This window comes from Brachyhypopomus gauderio, unplaced genomic scaffold, assembly GCF_052324685.1.
Source record: "Brachyhypopomus gauderio isolate BG-103 unplaced genomic scaffold, BGAUD_0.2 sc70, whole genome shotgun sequence".
NCBI classification, from domain to species: Eukaryota; Metazoa; Chordata; class Actinopteri; order Gymnotiformes; family Hypopomidae; genus Brachyhypopomus; species Brachyhypopomus gauderio.
Window position 1 is genome coordinate 1,543,821 of NW_027506891.1, and position 22,209 is coordinate 1,566,029.

The 22,209-nt window shown below is 43.0% G+C and overlaps 1 protein-coding gene across 13 annotated transcripts in view; it reads right to left on the bottom strand.

Annotated features, from left to right (window-relative positions):
* nav3 (neuron navigator 3) overlaps positions 1-22,209 on the bottom strand; it is a 373,704-nt gene that overhangs the window by 109,353 nt on the left and 242,142 nt on the right. For 10 of the 13 annotated variants that reach the window (XM_076989743.1, XM_076989738.1, XM_076989739.1 and 7 more), the window contains 3 exons: positions 17,606-17,674; positions 14,158-14,297; positions 4,132-5,155 (listed from right to left, as the gene is read on the bottom strand). In XM_076989743.1, coding sequence (XP_076845858.1) covers positions 4,132-5,155; positions 14,158-14,297; positions 17,606-17,674 — 1,233 coding nt within the window. Of the gene's footprint in view, positions 1-4,131; positions 5,156-14,157; positions 14,298-17,605; positions 17,675-21,137; positions 22,068-22,209 lie in introns of those variants that run through there. The other 3 variants (XM_076989740.1, XM_076989747.1, XM_076989745.1) reach the window with 2 other exon arrangements.

Below are 22,209 nucleotides of genomic sequence, written 5' to 3' on the forward strand. Positions count from 1 at the left end.
TGCCTCCCCGCGTCCTCATTCTTCCAGCGGGATACGCCCTCTTTCCTTGCACTTAAATGAAAAACAATGGAGTGCGTCTGAAGATGTATGTACAGTGGCTTCAAGAGCGCGTCTCCTCACCAGTGGGAGGAAGTGGTTTCTCGAGAGCACCTAAAGCGGCTGCGATCAGTAAGGGAGTGTTTCGGTGAAGGGTTTCCTTCACTCACACTCGGATGAAAAGGAAAACTGCAGTTGGAAAACTCACTTTCATGTTGTAACACATTTAAAAATAACCTCCAGGAGGATTTTAAGTTTTAAGGTGTTTGTGAGCCGGCAGTATATAAAAACCACATTGTGTAATGTGATGGTTCTGGTGGGTCATGGTAATATTGGTGACTTGGGCAGCGACTCCAGAGCGACCTGAGAGATGAGCTAATTATTACAGAGCTCCAGTGAGGATCCTCTTGGCCTCCATGTTGAGTGTAATTACAGAGACTGAGTGCAGAAGTCATTCACAATAAAGTAATGATTTCACTAATGTATATACAGTTTTCACTAATGTATATACAGTGGCCCTGAAAGCCCATCACGCTGCAAGCGAAAAACACGCTGCAAATAAGCATTCATTCATTTTGATTCATCAAAATGACAACACGTGCGCTACATTTCAGAAACGTGCTGCAAATTCAGAAATGCTGCAAATACACTAGCTACATTTAAAGAACTTTATTAATGAAGTACCCTAGCTAGCTATGTAGATAGGAACTAAGTTGTGTTAAATTAGATTTTTATCAGGGTTTTTAAGCCTTAGTTTCTGTCAAAAATACCTAGCTAGATAGCTACAGTCATGGCCAAAAGTTTTGAGAATAACACAAATATTTTCACATGATCTGCTGCCCTCTGGTTGTTATGTGTGCTTGTCAGATGTTTTTTATCACATACAGAAATGTAATTTCAATCATATTATGAGTAACAAAAGCTTTTATTATTTTTTATTTTATTATTACAGTTACAATGAGTTAATGAGGCAAGTCAATATTTGCAGTGTTGACCCTTCTTCAGGACCTCTGCAATTCTCCCTGGCATGCTCTCAATCAACTTCTGGATCAAATCCTGACTGATAGCAGTCCATTCTTGCACAATCAATGCTTGCATTTTGTCAGAATGTGTAGGTTTTTTTTGTCCACCCGTCTCTTGATGATTGACCACAAGTTCTCAATGAGATTGATATCTGGGGAGTTTCCAGGCCATGGACCCAAAATCTCTATGTTTTGTTCCCTGAGCCATTTAGTTATCACCTTTGCTTCGTGGCAAGGTGCTCCATCATGCTGGAAAAAGGCATTGTTGATCACCAAACTGCTCTTGGATGGTTGGGAGAAGTTGCTCTCGGGGGACATTCTGGTACCATTCTTTATTCATGGCTGTGTTTTTAGGCAAGACTGTGAGAGAGCCGATTCCCTTGGCTGAGAAGCAACTCAACACATGAATGGTTTCAGGATGCTTTACAGTTGGCATGAGACAAGACTGGTGGTAGCGCTCACCTCGTCTTCTCCGAACAAGCTGTTTTCCAAATGTCCCAAACAAATCGGAAAGGGGATTCATCAGAGAAAATGACTTTACCTCAGCAGTCCACTCCCTGTACCTTTTGCAGAATATCAGTCTGTCCCTGATGTTTTTTCTGGAGAGAAGTGGCTTCTTTGCTGCCCTCCTTGAGACCAGGCCTTGTTCCAAGAGTCTCCGCCTCACGGTGCGTGCAGATGCACTCACACCTGCCTGCTGCCATTCCTGAGCAAGCTTTGCACTGCTGGTAGCCCGATCCCGCAGCTGAAACACTTTTTAGAGACGGTCCTGGCGCTTGCTGGTCTTTCTTGGGCGCCCTGGAGCTTTTAATGGCAACAATGGAACCTCTCTCCTTGAAGTTCTTGATGATGCGATAGATTGTTGACTGAGGTGCAATCTTTCTAGCTGTGATACTCTTCCCTGTTAGGCTATTTTTGTGCAGTGCAATGATGACTGCACGTGTTTTTTTAGAGATAACCATGGTTAACAGAAGAGAAACAATGATTTCAAGCACCAGCCTCCTTTTAAAGTGTCCAGTGGTGTCATTCTTACTTAATCATGACAGATTGATCTCCAGCCCTGTCCTCATTAACACCCACACCTGTGTTAATGGAGCAATCACTGAAACGATGTTAGCTGGTCCTTTTAAAGCAGGGCTGCAATGAAGTTGAAATGTGTTTTGGGGGATAAAGTTCATTTACTAGGCAAATATTTACTTTGCAATTAATTGCTGTTAAGCTAATTAATCTTTATAACATTCTGGAGTATATGCAAATTGCCATTATAAAAACTGAAGCAGTAGACTTTGGAAAAATTAATATTTGTATCATTCTCAAAACTTTTAGCCATAACTGTACATTTAAAGATCATTTAGCTCTTTGCCCATAATATTAGCAGTGATTACCTAGTGATAAGTAAGTGATTGTATCATGGTAAGAGACAAAGGGAATAACACTGTAGCTGTAGTGTATCGCTCCGCCCCCTCTGTCAATTGTTTTCTCCTTTTGGTGTTTTCCATTCCATGTTTTCCCAGTACCAGTCCCATCCCTCTTAGTTATTAGCTACACCTGAGTCTTATTCCCTTATGTAGTTAAATGCTTATTTAAACTCCTTGCTTTGTTGTAGTCTTTGTCTGTCTTTGTGTTTGCCGGCCTCTGCATTCCCTGTTACTTTGTAGCCGCGACGCCGTTATTTGTATGTAATTTCGGTCGATCCTGTTCTAAGTCTAATCGTCTTTTCCTTTACGTAATTACGTACGGTGTTTGTTTGTTCTTGACTCCTACCAGAGTCGTGAACTTCTGTGTTAGTTTCGTTTTCTTTTGTATTATTTCTAAGTTGTAATCTCCCGTTGTTTGTTTAATTAGTAGTTCTTTTGGTCAAAATTTTCACTGAAGACATATGCTGCTTGCTGTGTCTATGTTTCAGCGATATGCCTAGGTGTTCATTCAAATGCGCTTCTAGCTTCTCCTTGGGACACATTGCGCTGTTTTCCTACTGATGTCACTGTCCCTCGTGATGTGAATAAACCTGTGTCTTCCTCGCAATTGTGCCCGTCTCTCGCTTTGCTTGAGTGTGAAATGATACAAAAAGACAGATGATTACCTGGGCACAGCCAGAAACCTCCTAGTAAGGAGGATTTGTTAGTATTACCTGCAGGGTATGATCCCCCTAGTGTCTATTCTGGAGAGGGCTCTGCAGAGTATTTGGTTTTTCAAAGCCGATTTTTTTCCCTGTTTTTTTCTTTGCTCTGAATATGTGAAGGTTAGTTTTCTTTGTCAGTATCTCGTAGGGAGAGCTCTGAGATGGGCCCAGCGTTATGTTTCTCTGAAGACCAAGGAGGAGATAACAGTAGAAGGGTTCTTGGTTCAATTCTGCGTTACTTTACTCCACTGCTTATACCTGAGGTATTACCTAGCTGTACACCTCTCCGAGCCAGTCTTACCTGCCCCATTGGTCATGTTGGGAAGGCAATGCAGTTGCAGGCACGTATCTTTGAGGCACCTCTAGCTTCTAGATCTGAAATCGCAGTTACCCCCAAGGATATTTCTTTAACAGAGGTTACTCCACCTGCTTTAGCTGCTTTCCAAGCTGATGATTGTGTTCCTCTGCTAGCAGTAATGACAGTGCAGTCTTTTCCAGAGACCCACGTGGAGAACATCTCTGTTGCAGCAACACACCCTTTGGTGAGTCCCCAGGGTCCCTACAGTCGATGAGCTTGTAACAGCTATGACCCAGGGGAGGCATGATGTAGCCATCATTCGCAATCATCTTCCCCGCAATTGTGCCTGTCTCTCGCTTTGCTTGAGTGTAAAACGATACAGTAGTTTTTAAACTAAAAACAAAAGTTGTGTTAGACACGATCTCATTATGTTGAATGGGATTGAAATAGTAAAGCTCTTTAAATGTAGCTAACTAACTAGGTAATTAAGGTGGGTAGAGCTGCTGCACGTAGATTGATCTCCGCTTTTGGACCCGGGCATCATGCACTGAGCCAGGTAAGCCCATGAAAATATTCAGGAAAAGGCCTCTGTGGTCACAGAAAGTGTGCAGCTAAATAGAATGTGAGTTTTGCATAAACGATGGACCACTCACCTGCAGATAAAGGGGGCAACGGTTGCTGTGTTGGGGTGGTTGTGCTGTTGCTGTTGGGGTAGTTGAACTGCTCCGTTGCTTCCCATCACCCCTCCTCCTCCCCCCAACATGCTGGAGGTAGTTGAGCTGGAGAGGGCGGAGCTGCTGGTGGAGGAGACCATGCTACTCTTCTTGCCCTCCACACCCCCCGAGCGCTGCACGTACGCCTGTCCGGCTTTACTCCCCTTTGCCTTCTCACCTCCCTCCTTCGCCGGCGCCCCCATCAGGCCGGCCTGTGGTCCTGCAGACTTAGCTGAAGTTGCTGGCGTCTTCAGACCTGGCTTGGGAATGCCACTGGAAGCTGGCAGGGTGCTGTCCTTCTTAGCTGCAGGGACAGCTGCTTTGCCTCCTTTGGGGATGAGGCTAGCAATTTTGGAGCCCTTCTTGGCGGTTTCGCTTAGTGGCGGCTCCTCTTTCAGTGGTGTTCCGGCTTTGCTCTTGTTCTTACCCTTCTCTTCTCTGTGCTGCGAGATGGACTTGCCACTAGTATTTTTCCCAGTGGTGCTACTGTAGCTGCTAGCAGTGACAGCAGCAGTGCACTTGCTCGGCGGTGAGAGGGAGGCCGTGGGCGGTTTACCCTGTGGCTTGGAAATGCTCCCAGGCAGCACAGGGCTGCAGGAGCCCTCGTTGCCATATTCTGACAGGTCGTCCTCCTCCTGCAGAGCCATCTCAGCCATGGAGGGTGAGGTACGTGACGTAGAGCGCGAGTTGACAAGACGAAACTTGTCCAAAGTGGAGCGCTGGTTGCCCGGCGCCGACTTGCAGGCATCTGCAAGTGGCATGCGCTGTCGGTGGTGGGCGGCTGGGGGTGGTGGGGAGGAAGTGGGGCTGGTGGCCAGCATGGAGGAGGTGGCGCTGTGCTTCATGTTCATGGACTTGCTGCGCCAGGCTTTGCCTGCTGCTGGGGAGGGTATGGCCGAGGCCAGCTGCTGACCACTGCTGCTACCATTTATGCTACCTCCCAGGGGTATGGACTTCACTGACTCTGTAACACACACACACACACACACACACACACACACACAGAGAGAGAGAGAGAGAGTCACGCTGGAACCAGAGACACCCAGTGACACAGAAAGGGAGGTTCCCAAAGAGGGCTGCTCTGAAAACCGCATATGTACAACCTTATAGCTTTAATACTTTTAAATGTAATATTGAATTGAATCAAAACATAGACTAGAGTGCCTCTTTAGGAATACATGAACATAACCAAGATGTAGTTTGAGAAATGGTGCACACACAGTGTTGTTTTCTAGGGTTTTGTTCTGCAGTCCCTGTCTACAGCAAGATCTCAGGCAGCACTGAGAGGCACTGAAGAAGAAAATTGGTTCTTCAATTGATTTGATGGAATTTCAACCAGACAGCCGAGCCCTTCGCTGGCCTGTATCTAGGAGTTGTTGTGGCACATAAGCAGTCCAGCTGCATTACAGTTCCTTCTGGCGTGCGTTTTCAGCTAACGTTATGTGGCGTGCGTTTTCAGCGTTTGTTATTTGTACGTAACGTTACGTTACTCCACGGATATGCCAGAGTAGCACAGCTACAGACGTCAAATGAGAGTTAATAGATGAAAGTGATATCCTGCAGGAATGTAGCTCATCAGATCAATGAAACTAACCACATTTTCTTTATCTCATGAAGGAAGGTCACTGATTTCAACACTGCAAATTGGAAATTTAAAAGACCCTTAAACTGACACATTTAGCGATAACAGCAGGCTAGATAGATTCTGACAAATGTAAAGGTCACTCTGTCAGCTTAGTTACCATAGCAACCTGCCTTCTTTCTCAGTACTTTGGGCCTGCAATGAAAAGTCATTTGAAGCAGGGTAATGGCAGACACCCTTCACACCCACACACACACCCACACACACACTTGATGAATTCCACATTCCTTTTCAGACACTAGTTAAAATGCCTGGGCTACTACTGTGGCCTGAGCTTGGTCTAGTGTGGTGCATACACACACACACACACATACACACACACACACACACACATATGCAGAAGAGCACTTGTAGAGTGAGGAACTAAAGCAAAGTATTTGCTGAGGGTCGCTCTGCAATTGTGTGTGTGCGTGTGTTTTGAAAATGAATTCATATGTAAGCTAACACCTTCCTCAAATTATATTTGTCTTAGTAACAAATGTAAAACATATTAGATTCAAATACCTTTATTAATATTTAAACATACATTCAAATAGGTCTGTCCTCCAGAACTCTGACTTTGATCGGTGATTCTATCTGTGGGTGTGTATTAAAATGTACTAAAGTACTAAAAAGTACTAAAATGCTGTAGGCCTATCTGTACTTTACTGGAGTACAGTGGTACCTCGAGATACGAGTTTAATCCGTTCCAGACCCGTGCTCGTATCTCAAACTGCTCGGTTCTGGAAGCAATTTAACAATGTAAAGTATTGTAATTGGTTCCGGTCCTTAAAAAAGTCACAAAACTAGCGTAAATGTGGAAAAAAAGACATGTTCTTTATTAATAAAGGCACACGCAACATGTATAATTACACAATAAAATAAATGTAGGAGAAATAGTTATTACAGTACAGTAGTATCAATAAACATGGTACAGTACAGTAAGTACGTACTGTAATCCTTAAATGGTGCTGCGGGGGTGGGGGGAGTGGGGGGTGTTGTATGAGTCTACTTCACCGGACATACCACACATATGCTTAACAATAGAAACACTTTCACAGTCTAAACGAGACAGGCGAATTAAAGCTAAAAAGACAAAAGGAAAAGCGTTTGAGTGTGTCTTTGAGCTGATTAATGATTTCTTTTTTTCCATATAGTACTGTACTGCCACCTAGTGGTTCATGCTCGTATCTCGAGCGTGCACTCGGGTGTCGAACAGAAATTTTGCTCGTCTCGGTGCTCGTATCTTGGATCGTTCGTATATAGAGCAGCTCGTATCTCGAGGTACCACTGTATTATTTTTTTCTCCTACTTCCACTTTTACTTCACTACATATTTTCTGTTAGTTTAATACTTTTACTCTGATACATTTTTTTACGTGCTGTAGGCTATAGTTACTCGTTACAATTATAAACATTTTTGCTAGGAATCAAACCCATATTATCATCACTGCCAGAGCGGTAGATGGTGCTGTCACCGGGTCAAATCAAACGAGCAGACCGTCTCATGAGAAAACTGCACATTCTCCGGTTACGTCTCGCCTTTTTCTCTGCTGCCCACCTTCACTGAACACTTGAAGTTTGTACGCTAGGTATACTTGATGTGTCGTGACTGGCACAAGGGCCCCCGTGGCAAAAATGACCACAATCTCGGTGGCTCCACCCATGCACGCTGGCCCCGCGAGCTCGTGCACTTCTTGATTTTTGTGCGTGTGACGTTACAAGGTGGAATTCATGCACATGTACGGCACTTTCAAGGTCCATTTTCAATCATTTCCAGCATCTTCAGCTGAATTTACATATTTATATGTATACAAATACACATATACTCTAAATTATTAGAAATAAACGCAGGGCAGTAGGCTCATCATTAGAACCCAATGGATTTTAGAGATATTTAAACGGCAACGAAGTAGCAGCGACCGGACAGTTGTTAGCAAGCGCTAACACAACAAAATAACGGTGCCGATACATACAACTGACAACAGACAGACAGACGGTTAAGGACATCATCACCCAAAAATGAAAAAAACGGTTTCCAACGGCCATTCGTTAAGTAGAACTTGCTTCCCTACCTACCAAACCATTGAGACTGTCTGTTAACCGTGGCAGGTATAGGCAGTGATGGCTAAGTTACCTTGAGAAAGTAATCCGATTACTGATTACTGATTACTCCTTTTAAAAGTAACTTAGTTACGTTACATATTACTTGATTTTAAAAGTAACTACGTTAGATTACAAGTTACTTTAGTAGTTACATTCAGCAGCAAAATAAAATTTTCCAATACTCACTTTATTGGAAGTGCATTTTTAACAGTAACAATGTATTGAAGCAGGTTCGGTAACCGAGGCAGAAACTGCTTAATCCAAAAATCCCGATGAGGGAAACTTTATTGATAACGCAACCCTGGCCACAGTGTCACTTAAAGGGCAAGACTCTCCTGACATTACGTTTGTGTAGCTGCGCGGTATTATTTGTAAATTTATTTGTAAACGTAATACAAGCGAACTGGGGTGGGTTTCCCGAAACGTTCGTAGCGCCAAGTACTTCGTAACCTCGTATGAAACGTACGAGGTTAAGAGTACTTGGCGCTACAAACGTTTCGGGAAACCCACCCCTGTTCAGTCAGACAGCTTGTGAAACGAAATACCATTACAATTTTAAGCATTTTAAAGTAGGCGACGTTAGTCAAAATTCCAGCACTTTTCAAACGTGGAACACAGTGCAACATTAAAATTCTTCAGGTAAATGTTCCTTCCCCTGTTTTTGAGGGGTGTTTCTTTATACTACCACATATCGTTACGGGAGGACACTGCAAAAAATGACTTGTAAAACGCGCTCGCGCTCTCACAAGGTCGCGCGCAGCGTGCGGAGTCGAGCGCTACGGTCAGACGCAAAAGTAGAACCAAGAAGAAAGCAAAAATATATATTTTTACTAGGGAAAATAAAAATAGTAACGCACAGTTATTTGGATAAGTAACTTTAATCTGATTACTGGACTGGAAATAGTAGCGCGTTATATTACTCGTTACCGAAAAAAGTGGTAAGATTAGAGTAACGCGTTACTGACATCACTGGGTATAGGAATAACAGGGCCATATGTTTTAAAAATCGAATTATAATTAAATAATCAACATGAAGTGAGCAGCAATATTAAGCTAAGGGTAGGCCTTCTAAACATTAGATCGCTTGCATCAAAAGCTGTGATAGTAAACGAAATAATCTCAGATAACAGACTAAATGCACTCTGTTTAAAAGAGACATGGGCTAGAGTAAACGAATATGTAAGTTTATAGGTATTAGTAACTACGCATCCGAAAATATTGCTGAGCTAAAGGGCTTCGATCCTATATCGCAAAAAGAGCTCACAACACTAATTATGGGCTCATCTCGTTCCTTATACTGTTAGATCTTAGCGCAGCTTTTGATACTGTAGACCACAACATTTTGCTGGATCGACTAGAAAACACAGTAGGTATTAAAGGTGTGTAAAGATGTGTAAGTGTTAATAATAAAACATCTAAATCTGTTCAGGTTAAATATGGTGTCCCACAAGGGACAGTCCTAGGACCACTTCTATTTACACTTTACATGTTACCCTTAGGCGAGATTATGCATAAGCACAACATCAGTTTCCACTCCTACGCAGATGACACTCAACTATATTTATCGGCTAAACCCGATGATTTAGGTGTAAACAGTAAAATCGAGAAGTGTGTAGAAGAGATAAAACATTGGATGGCGTGTAACTTTCTAGCACCAAATCCAGATAAAACAGAGCTAATAATAGTTGGGTCTAGGGCAGCGAGAGACAAGATACGTAATGTAGCATTGAATCTACATTCCTTTACTATAACCCCCAGCGCAGAGGTAAAGAACTTAGGTGTCACAATAGACCCAGATCTCTCGTTCGATACACACATTAATAATATAACTAGGGTAGCGTTCTTTCACTTACGCAACATTGCTAAAATTAGAAATATATTAAATACTAGTGATGCGGAAAAGCTAATCCATGCATTCATATCCTCTCGCCTAGATTATTGCAATAGTCTTCTAGCTGGATGTTCTGGTAAATCGATAAACAAACTCTAGCTTGTTCAGAACGCAGCAGCGCGAGTTTTAACGAAAACTAAAAAATTTTATCACATTAGTCCCGTACTATCATCAATACATTGGCTGCCAGTTAGATTCCGGAATGAAAACCTGGTGTTCATCATAACTGTGCGTTCACACCGAAAGCGATGAGAGCGACACGGCGACCGGAAGTCATTCATTTTCAATGAGAGTGAGCGACACCCAGCGACGCGGCGCGACGCGAAGTGAGCGATTCGAGCGACGCGAACAAGTTGAGCTTGGCTCAACTTTATGCAAATGAGCAGTGACGCGGGGCGGCGACTACCAATCAGAAAGTATGTTTGCACCCTCCTCCGAAACCGCACCTCTGACTTTGGTTCCTACTGATTATTTGTTCTGATTGCAAAATGGAGGAGAGATTAATAGTGGCTGTCTCTGGATGTCCCGCACTTTACCCTGTTTATTTACCCTGTCCCTGTTTATTTACAGTACAAAATGTTTATTTTTGGAGGGAATACTGTTCATTTATTAAAAAACATCTGCAATAAATTAGCGTATACCCTATTATTGGTTATGATTTTTTAAATTCCTGTTTGATCTTCGGGTTTGGGGTAAAAAGTAAAAAAAATACATAAACATTTTAGGTTTATATACTATATGTGTTTTATACACACACTATGTTTTATACACGCACTCATTTATAATCGTGTGTCCTGTAATCAATAGATTAAAATAAATACTGCGTCCTGCTTTAAAAACGTGATTTGCATATCTGTCACGTGCTGCATGCCGGCGTGATGTTGGACACGCCCCCATGCGACGCGATGCTGGCAACTCGGCGACGGAGAGCGATTTTATCGCTTTTGGTGTGAACGCACAGTAAGACATTTACTTTGAAAATATCAACACCCAGAACTTTCATTCTAGTTACCTTATACTTAGCCTGATTGTGTGATTTATTTGTAACTTGTGTATTAGTCTGTATAATTTGTTTTTGTGTAATTTGTGTGTTAACGGGCCGCCCAATGGAGGATGGGTTCCCTTTTGAGTCTTGGTTCTCCCAAGGTTTCTTCCTATTACAGTAAATACTGTAAAGCACTTTGTGACAACATATTTTGTGAAAAGCGCTATACAAATATATTTGATTTGATTTGATTTTACATCCAAAATACACCTTGTTTTCTCAGCTAAATTAAGGCTAACTTATACTTCTGCGTCAAACCTACCACCAGAGTTGTATAGTAACGAAGTAGAACTACTTCGCTACTGTACTTAAATACTAAAATGCTGTATCTGTACTTTACTGGAGTATTGTTTTTTTCTCCTACTTCCACTTTTACTTCACTACATATTTTCCATCAGTTTAATACTTTTACTCCGATACATTTTTTACGTGCTGTCTAGTTACTCGTTACAATTATAAACTTGTTCGCTGGCGCTGTCAAGGGTCAAGCGATCAGGCTGTCTTATGAGAAAACTGCGCATGCTCCGGTCGCGTCTCGTTTACTCTGCTGCTGCCTTCACTGAACACTTGAGCTTCGTTATCTAGGTTCACTTGACACGTCGTGACTGTCGTAATGGTCCGCGCTGCAAAAATGACACAATCGCGGTAGGCTCACCCTTAGAATCCGTAGGCTCACCCTTAGAATCCGACGGACGGATTTTACGTCCAAAATACACCTCGTTTTCTCAGCTAAATGAAGGCAAACTTGTACTTCTGCGTCAAACCTACGACATAGCGGGACATAGGTTATCTGTTTTTTGTGTACAAAGTGTTAAGCCCAGTTTTTTAAGTTGCTACTTGTTTGCACATACAGAAAACTTGTATTTGTAGTCTTTGACATCTTTGATTTGTAATTGATATATTATGATATATTATGATTATATGATTTGCAATTGATATATATAAACAATTGATAATCAAACTTTGATAATCAAAAAAAAAAATACTTGAGTAATACATTTTAGAATAATTTTAGAATAAACTTCTACTCAAGTCACTTTTTTGATAGCGTACTTGTACTTTTACTCAAGTATGGGTCTCTAATACTTTATACAACACCAATAACATAGGTTATGTTTTTTGTGTACGAAGTGTTAAGCCCAGTTTTTAAGTTGCTACTTGTTTTTACATACAGAACACTTGTATTTGTGGTCTATGACTTTGTGTAATGTCTGACTCTGCCCTCCTCCCGTGTCGTACTGTCATTTACTTTGTTTGTCTTTGTTTAATTGTCCAGTGTCCGTCCCTCTGTTTTATTCCCTGCCCAGTATTAGTTTCATCAGCTGTTTTGGGTTTGTTCGTGTAATGAGTTGGGGTTTTATTCCCTGTGCAATCATTCCTTCGTTGTAGGTCTTTGTGTAACTCTCAGGTGCCGTTACCACGCCACTAAACCCTGTTATGTTGAAGCTCTCTGCTCCAAACCGAGTACCTATCTCTCCATGGTCCTGTTGTCTGAGTATCTTCACTGTCGAGGTTCAGTCATTCCAGTCTAGACGTTCGCTGTATCGTTTATCCATGTCTAGTTCTCTGACTGTTTAAAACTCTTTGGTATTTGTGTCTTAATAGTTAGTTGTTTCCTCAGTTATTGTGATCTGTGTCCTTCTAGTCTCGTGTGTTGTTTCATAGTCGATTGTGGTTGAGTTTCCTGTCTGTTTAATTCTTTTCATCTCCTGTCATTTCCTCATGTCAGTTGCTTCTCTGGTAATGGTAGTCCGTTTTTCTTATGTTCAGTTAATATTCCACGTCCGGTTGTTTGTAATTTATGGTTAGTGTTTCTCGTGTTTATTTAGTCTTTCATTCTGTTGTCCATGTATGTCGTTAGCATATGCAGCTTTGATCCTGTGTGTGTTTATTGATTTATGATTTATGTTATCGCTATATGTTTATTTGTGCAAACAGTGTGAGAGTCTGTTATGCCTCGCCAGTCTCTCACTGTCCGCAGTTAGGCTGCGAGTTGTTACCAACAATAAATCAACCTCTTTCCAGCAATTGTGTCCGTCTCCTAATTCGAAATCATTACACTTTGATTTGTAAGTGATATATACAAATTAATACAAAACACAATACTTGTACTTTTTTTCTTCAGTACTTGAATAATACATTTTAGAATAAACTACTTGCAATACAAAAATGTATAAAATGTTCAAAAAATGCTGAATACTTCTGTACTTCCAGTAAAGTTTTTAAAGAACATTTCAACTTCTACTCAAGTCACTTTTTTGATAAAGTGAGTGCATGTACTTTTACTCAAGTAAAAGTTTCTAATATTTTATACATGTCTGGTCCCTGAGCACACCTAACTTTACTGTAGGTCTGCATCTCAGTCCCTGAGCACACCTAACTTTACTGTAGGTCTGCATCTCAGTCCGTGAGCACACCTAACTTTACTGTAGGTCTGCATCTCAGTCCGTGAGCACACCTAACTTTACTGTAGGTCTGCATCTCAGTCCGTGAGCACACCTAACTTTACTGTAGGTCTGCATCTCAGTCCGTGAGCACACCTAACTTTACTGTAGGTCTGCATCTCAGTTCGTGAGCACACCTAACTTTACTGTAGGTCTGCATCTCAGTCCGTGAGCACACCTAACTTTACTGTAGGTCTGCATCTCAGTCCGTGAGCACACCTAACTTTACTGTAAGTCTGCATCTCAGTCCGTGAGCACACCTAACTTTACTGTAGGTCTGCATCTCAGTCCGTGAGCACACCTAACTTTACTGTAGGTCTGCATCTCAGTCCGTGAGCACACCTAACTCTAGTGGTGCTGTCCAATCGTCCTGCTCTAACCTGCCATGCCCGATTGTGAATGCTTAGCCAATTTCCACTGAGTTGGGAATTCTACAGCAGAGAAAATACTAAAGTGTGCAGAGGAGGTACGCATGACTGAAAAGGCGATGTAAGCAGCATTTTCCAAATGGTGCTGTACTACAATTTACTGGTCAAGAAGTAATTTTTTTGTCCCTTAACAGTGGCACCATCTAGTGGGCAATGAAACATTTTAATAGTTTTTTTTTTTACATGGAAAAAAGGTTTTTAAAAAGGTGTGTGTGTGTGTGTGTGGGCGTGTGTGTATGTGTGTGTGTGTTTGGTGTGTGTGTGTGTGTGTGTGTGTGTGTGTGTGTGTGTGTGTGTGTGTGTTTGTGTGTGTATGTGGGCGTGTGTGTATGTGTGTGTGTGTGTGTGTGTGTGTGTGTGTGTTTGGTGTGTGTTTGGTGTGTGTGTGTGTGTTTGGTGTGTGTGTGTGTATGGATGTGTGTGTGTGTCCACCTCTCTCATTGCCACTAGCGTACTGCAGTGGTTTGTTCTTGTCGATGCTGTTGAAGCTCTGGCTCCTCCTGTTCAGACTAGCTGAGGCTGCTGGACTCTTAGTGCTGCCTGCAGCGGGGGATCTAGTGGGACCAGGCAACCTGACACACACACACACAAAACACACACACACAAAACACACGCACACAAATACACACAGTGAATAAAAATGTATTAAAAAAGTATAACCACATTAACTGTGTGTACGTGTGTGTGTGTGTGTATGCGCGTGTGTGTGTGTGTGTGTATGTGTGTGTGTATATGTGTGTGTGTATGTGTGTGCAACGATCCACACGCACACCAGCATACACATCTGTGGATAACATGATGTCATCATGAATTTTATCATCATCAAAATTTTGGTCCTAAGTCACAGGTAAAGAAAAGCCAACTGACACACGCATGCACACACACATACACACACGCACACTCACACCACTCAGGCAGTTGCCTCAAGTCTAATGTTAAACTACATGATCATGTAAGTGCTGCTCTGGTATTAGCTGCTTATGTACTACACGACTGTCTTTAATACTGCCAACTCTGAGAACAGTTATGAGAGCATTTGGAGTAGCTATTTTAAGGAAGTGGAGCAGACACATTTGTCACAGTGTTGGTCACAGGGATTACTGTAGTAACCGAAACACATTCACAGTAGTAATCTCACAAAATTACTGTTTACACAACACCATGCTGACTGTATCTGTGCACCTAAATGTGGTAAGTCTAAAACATTTCTTAAGACAAACATGTTTGACAAACACACACACACACACACACAAAATTAACTGCATGTAAGGAAACAAAGAAGAATTTTATCATTTGTATTTGGGACATGAAGCAATCTCTGAAACATTATTCCCTCCTTACTGCTTTACCAATACTGCAGGCACCCTAAACCTGAGATGTTATCTCCATTAACCCTGGCAGTTTAGGATTACATTAGTATGTCAAAAAGACAGGTATGAATCATCACCAACTTCTGCTGAAATATTTGTTATAAAATTGTTCTTTAACCTATTAAAATGTGTTTAGCAGTGACACAAACGTAAAAATCAGAACACTGGCAACCTCATTCTCATTCCTGCCTCAACACGATATGCACACAAACCATGAGTTGCTCTCCAGGGAGGTGGGTAATCTAAAACAAGTCAAAGCTCAGGAGATCATGTCAGTATGTTTGCCTCAGTCTCCCACTCATCACATAGAGAGTGAAAGAGAGGAAGACAAAGGGAGAGAGAGACAGACAGAGTGAGTGTGTGTGTGTGTGTTATGAGACACCCTCACGCACTCCCACATACATACACACACATACACAAACACCCTCACACACTCCCACAAACACCCTCACGATCTCACATACATACACACGTACACAGCCACCCTCCCACATGCCTACACACTCTCTTACACTCTCGCATGCATACACACACACACAAGCACAGATACCTTCACACACTCCGTGGTTGGATGTGCCATTGCAGCAAGAGGACATGCTGATGCTAGCTCCTACCTGAGACTCACCACCTGCACTGAAGGGACTGTGACTACTCGTCCTGGAATTAGAACTATAACTGTAGAACTACATTTGAACTATAAATACAAACTTCTGCTAATGGGCCGCCCAATGGAGGATGGGTTCCTTTTTAAGTCTTGGTCCTCCCCACCATCATAGGGAGTTTTTCCTCACCACTGTCGCCTTTGGCTTGCTCATTAGGGATCTGGACCCATACGATTGTAAAGCTGCTTTGTGATGTGTTGTAAAACATACATACATACACACACGTACAGACACCCTCTCACACTCCCTCCCACTCTCACATAAACACACACACACACACACATACATATACACCCTCCTGCAGAGACACACACATTTATACAAACACCATCACGCACACTCCCATACACTCCCTCAAACTTCACTTTTTTGTTTCAAAGAAACTCCCTTATTGCAAGAGAAATATGTTTTCCACTGGGTCATTCCACTGGGTCATCCACTGAGTTCTGAGGCAGCTATATGGACCTCAGTAGCTAAGAAAAATACTTCTGAACACTTCATTATTCATCCACCTGAACACTTCAGAATTCATCCACCTGAACACTTCAGAATTCATCATTTTGTTGTTGTTGGGAGCCCCATCATCAAAAAAAGCAGGACATCCAGTCCAGAAGTTATCCATGTCACACATCAGATACATCAGATCAGATACATACCATCAGACACATCACATCAGATACATCACCTCAGATACATCACCTCAGACACATCACCTCAGATACATCACCTCAGACACATCACCTCAGATACATCACCTCAGACACATCACCTCAGACACATCACCTCAGACACATCACCTCAGATACATAACCTCAGATACATCACCTCAGACACATCACCTCAGATACATCACCTCAGATACATCACCTCAGATACATCACCTCAGATACATTACCTCAGATACATCACCTCAGATACATACCATCAGACATATCACCTCAGATACATCACCTCAGACACATCACCTCAAACACATCACCTCAGACACATCACATCAGATACATCACCTCAGATACATCACATCAGATACATCACATCAGATACATCACATCAGACACATCACCTCAGATACATCACCTCAGATACATCACCTCAGATACATCTCATCAGATACATCACCTCAGATACATCACCTCAGATACATCTCCCTAGATCTCCCTTACTAAATGGTGCAGATTCATGTGCATCTCATCCTTTCCCAGGTTCGTTTTTAAAAAGGGTTTTATAAATTATCTGCTTCTTGAGTTTTGAACCAAGACTCAAGAAACCAGTGGTTTCAATTATTCTGGTTTGTGAGTCTTGGGCTTGCCTGTTTTATTGGCCATAACACATCAACTGAACAATTACTTGTGGTCTGCTGAAATGAGAGGACTATAGTCCACAATATAACACCCTCCAATTAAAGCTGATATTCTTACGTAGTCACTTTGACCTTAGAGTTATTGATAATTTGAAACCAATGTGTTTAATTTCAAACACACACACACACACACACACACACACACACACACACACACACACACACACACACAGCTATGCTTTTCTCACACCTGAGGTAAATCTAGCATGTTTTTTAAATCCAGATCTGAAGACCCTAAAGGTAAGAACTTGCTGCAGAGCTGTATGAAAGGGACTTGCTCAGAGTGCATCTGAGGAACACTCACAGCCTCTGCCATTATTGTGATCTAGTTGTCCAACAATTCATCCACTTTAAGAGTCTGTTTAAGCAATGCTATAAATCAACTTCAAACATAGGGTATTTTTCCTGTGTATTCCTGTGTTGAATAGCAAGTGAAATGTATGTGTGAGAAAGAGAGAGAGAATGGAAGCACATTCACAGTACTGTACCTTGAGTTTTTCTTTTGAGGAGCTCCTATTCCACTGTGAACTTGTGGACTTGCATATCGTGCTGTAAGACTGTGGAAAGAAAGACGGAAAGCAAGAGAGAGGACACAGAGAAAAAGAGAGAAGCAAAAATAAAGGATGCAATATAAGGAGACAAGAGGAGAAGGAGCAAGAGAGAGGAGAGACAGGGACAGAGAGAAAGAGAGACAGGAAGAGAGGGAGAAAGAGAGAGAGAGAGAGAGAGAGAGAGAGAGAGAGAGGGACAAAAACAGGGAGAGAGAGAAAGAGGGAGAGAGACACAAACAGAACTGAATGGTCTGGAAGTGGAGCATGTTTGAGATCGCCCTCTCCAATGTAATAAGGCCATGCTGCCCAGCTGCCTGCTCTCTACAAAGTATAAGCTACATGTTTGTGTGTGTGTGTGTGTGTGTGTGTGTGTGTGTGTGTGTGTGTGTGTGTGTGTGTGTGTGTGTGTGTGTGTGTGTCTGATGTTCCCGCTAGGAACACATGCATCATAAAAACTTCTGCTTCAACAGAAACCATTTCAACCATTTTAGCATATATGACCTAAAACAGGAAGTGTTGGGTGGTGGTGTGGTTGGAACAGGAAGTGTTGGGAGGTGGTGTGGTTGGGACAGGAAGTGTTGGGAGGTGGTGTGGTGGGGACAGGAAGTGTTGGGAGGTGGTGTGGTTGGGACAGGAAGTGTTGGGAGGTGGTGTGGTGGGGACAGGAAGTGTTGGGAGGTAGTGTGGTTGGGACAGGAAGTGTTGGGAGGTAGTGTGGTTGGGACAGGAAGTGTTGGGAGGTGGTGTGGTGGGGACAGGAAGTGTTGGGAGGTGGTGTGGTGGGGACAGGAAGTGTTGGGAGGTAGTGTGGTTGAGACAGGAAGTGTTGGGAGGTGGTGTGGTGGGGACAGGAAGTGTTGGGAGGTGGTGTGGTTGGGACAGGAAGTGTTGGGAGGTGGTGTGGTGGGGACAGGAAGTGTTGGGAGGTGGTGTGGTTGAGACAGGAAGTGTTGGGAGGTGGTGTGGTGGGGACAGGAAGTGTTGGGAGCTGGTGTGGTGGGGACAGGAAGTGTTGGGAGGTGGTGTGGTGGGGACAGGAAGTGTTGGGAGGTGGTGTGGTGGGGACAGGAAGTGTTGGGAGGTTGTGTGGTGGGGACATGAAGTGTTGGGAGGGGGTGTGGTGGGGACATGAAGTGTTGGGAGCTGGTGTGGTGGGGACAGGAAGTGTTGGGAGCTGGTGTGGTGGGGACAGGAAGTGTTGGGAGGTGGTGTGGTTGAGACAGGAAGTGTTGGGAGGTGGTGTGGTGGGGACAGGAAGTGTTGGGAGCTGGTGTGGTGGGGACAGGAAGTGTTGGGAGCTGGTGTGGTGGGGACAGGAAGTGTTGGGAGGTGGTGTGGTGGGGACAGGAAGTGTTGGGAGGTGGTGTGATTGAGACAGGAAGTGTTGGGAGGTGGTGTGGTTGGGACAGGAAGTGTTGGGAGGTAGTGTGGTTGGGACAGGAAGTGTTGGGAGCTGGTGTGGTGGGGACAGGAAGTGCTGAAATCCTGCTGGACACAAGTTTTACTCTGCAGGGGTCTAGAGGAGCTTGTCTCAACTCCGCTGCACTCTGTTAAGAGAGTATTAGAAAGCACAAGGCAGAGAGACTGTGCCCTAGGGTTATAGACACCAGTGTGTGTGTGTGTCTGTGTGTGTGTCTGTATGTGTGTGTGTGTGTGTGTGTGTGTGTGTGTGTGTGTGTGTGTGTGTGTGAGAGAGTGTGTCTGTGTGGTGTGTGTCTGTGTGTGTGTATGTGTGTGTGTGTGTCTGTGTGAGTGTGTGTGCGTGTGTGTGTGTATGTGTCTGTGTGAGTGTGTGTGCGTGTGTGTGTGTATGTGTCTGTGTGAGTGTGTGTGTATGTGTGTGTATTTGTGTGTGTGTGTGTGTGTGTATTTGTGTGTGTATTTGTGTGTGTGTGTGTATTTGTGTGTGTGTGTGTGTGTGTGTGTGTGTGTGTGTGTGTGTGTGTGTGTGTGTGTGTGTAAAGCTGCAGTGCCTGGGCGAGGGCTTTATGAAGTTTATTTACAGTTTTATAATTTTATAATATAATTTATTATGTTATAATTTTATAATATAATTTATTATGTTATTATAATTATTAGACTTTTCTAATGTAATTTTACTGATTTTATAATTTTGTAATGTGATTTTATTGTTTTATAATGAATATATCAATATATTCACAACAGAAGGACCTCCTAATGAAATATCCATCATTGGTTATTGTGCTCTTGATATGAAGGCCTGAAGCGTCTGTGCCATGTAGACTGGCACATCTCCAGTGCCAACCTGCTGTACTGCAACTCCTGCAAACACTCTCTAACCCTGCTACCCACCTCCAGTCATCTAGATCTGCTCTAGAGTTCAGTTACAACCCTAATCCAATATGGCTGATCCAGTTCACCAAAGCATCTATTAGAGCTGCATCTGGTAGATTGTGTACACATGAATAAAACCGTATTGTCTATAAACATTAAAACTGTTGGTGGATGAAAATAGATCAGAATCATTTGTCTGTTTGGAACAGTGTAATCTAAGATGGCGGTCCTTCCGATACTTGGGCTCACAGCAACTTCACCAGCCCAAAAAAGACTTGGTGTTCCATAATAGCTCATAAGTTCTCAGACTCCTCAATAATTCATGCCTCCCATTCCTTTTAATATCAGTTTTGCTGACAGCGAGATTCTCATCTGCGTCTCTCTTTCTCTGCTTTGAGATGGTTACGGTGTCTCCATGAAAAATGACTCCTATCCTCTCGCTGCCCAAGGTAGGAGATAATGTGTGTGGCCAGGAGAATGGCAGAAAGGCTGGAAAATTTCTTAAATTTCTTCATCCACAATTTTTTTTGCTTTGTTTTCTGGCACCTCTTTTCTCATTTGTCTTTTCAAAAAGGGGTGGAGTGGTTTGGTACTTCGGATGGGTGGATCGGGGGAGAGGGCAGACCAAGACTTCAGAAATAGTTCACAGTATGCAACTGCTGCCATGGCCACTTTTAGCAGAAACCCCACCCTGCTCATGAAGGGGGGCAGGGAGCAAGTGTCAGAAAGAGAGAAATTATTGCACCTCATGCTACCTTCCTTAAACAGGTACAACTATGAGGCTTTCCTGCTCCTCTGAATTAATGTCAACTTCTGCTGCTGCTTCAAAACAAAACAACTTTTCAGAACTATTCAGAAACCGGTTTATTAAATGTTTTCCAGGAAACTGGGAATCTAAGCTGACATTACATGACAGGTACATTGTCTTTCTGCATTAAGCAAACATAACATAAGTGGTTTAGTGAGTTCTGGTCAGAATGAGGTTTTACATGAAAACTAGGAAACAACTGCAATTACAACAAATAAATTGCAGACAGACAGACAGACAGACAGACAGAGACAGACAGACAGATAGATAGCTTGACTTATAACCCTAATCAGTTAACACACATACACATGCAGACACATGCACACACACTAATGCAACCCACACACAAACACACTACTTCAGTACCCATTGCTGTCAGATTTCTTCCTGGAGGGTAGTCTGCTCTTCCTGTCTCGTGAGTTAGGAGCAGTTCGTCGTGAGGGTGAGAGAGCTGGATCGAGTTGTTCTCCACAAGACATGATAAGTCTAAGAGGAGGGATCACACTCCACCCCACCCCCGACACCTTCTACAAACCTGCAGGAGCCACAGTCTCCATGTCTAGTCCATCTGTCTGTCTCTTCCCCTCTCTCCCTCTCTCTGTCCAACTGTCTGTCCCCGCCTCTCTTTTTGACCATGTCTAGAGCAGGTGCTAGCTATAGAAAGCCTGGGTCTCTGGAACTGTAAATGTAAGCAGGGTGTGTGTGTGTGTGTGTGTGTGTGTGTGTATGTGTGTGTGTTTGTGTGTGTGTGTGTGTGCTCTCTCAGAGGACTCAGACAGTGTTGTGTTTGATGTTTACTTCTCTAACAAGGCAGGACTGCCACTGCCCCCGAAATATGACAGTGTAGTGGTGGACTATATGACGGTGTAGTGGTGAACTATATGATGGTGTAGTGGTGGACTATATGACGGTGTAGTGGTGAACTATATGATGTGTAGTGGTGGACTATATGACGGTGTAGTGGTGAACTATATGACGGTGTAGTGGTGGACTATATGACGGTGTAGTGGTGAACTATATATGACGGTGTAGTGGTGGACTATATGACGGGGTAGTGGTGGACTATATGATGTGTAGTGGTGGACTATATGACGGTGTAGTGGTGGACTATATGACGTGTAGTGGTGGACTATATGATGTGTAGTGGTGGACTATATGACGGTGTAGTGGTGGACTATATGACGTGTAGTGGTGAACTATATGATGTGTAGTGGTGGACTATATGACGGGGTAGTGGTGGACTATATGACGTGTAGTGGTGAACTATATGATGGTGTAGTGGTGGACTATATGACGGTGTAGTGGTGAACTATATATGACGGTGTAGTGGTGGACTATATGACGGGGTAGTGGTGGACTATATGATGTGTAGTGGTGGACTATATGACGGTGTAGTGGTGGACTATATGACGGTGTAGTGGTGAACTATATGATGTGT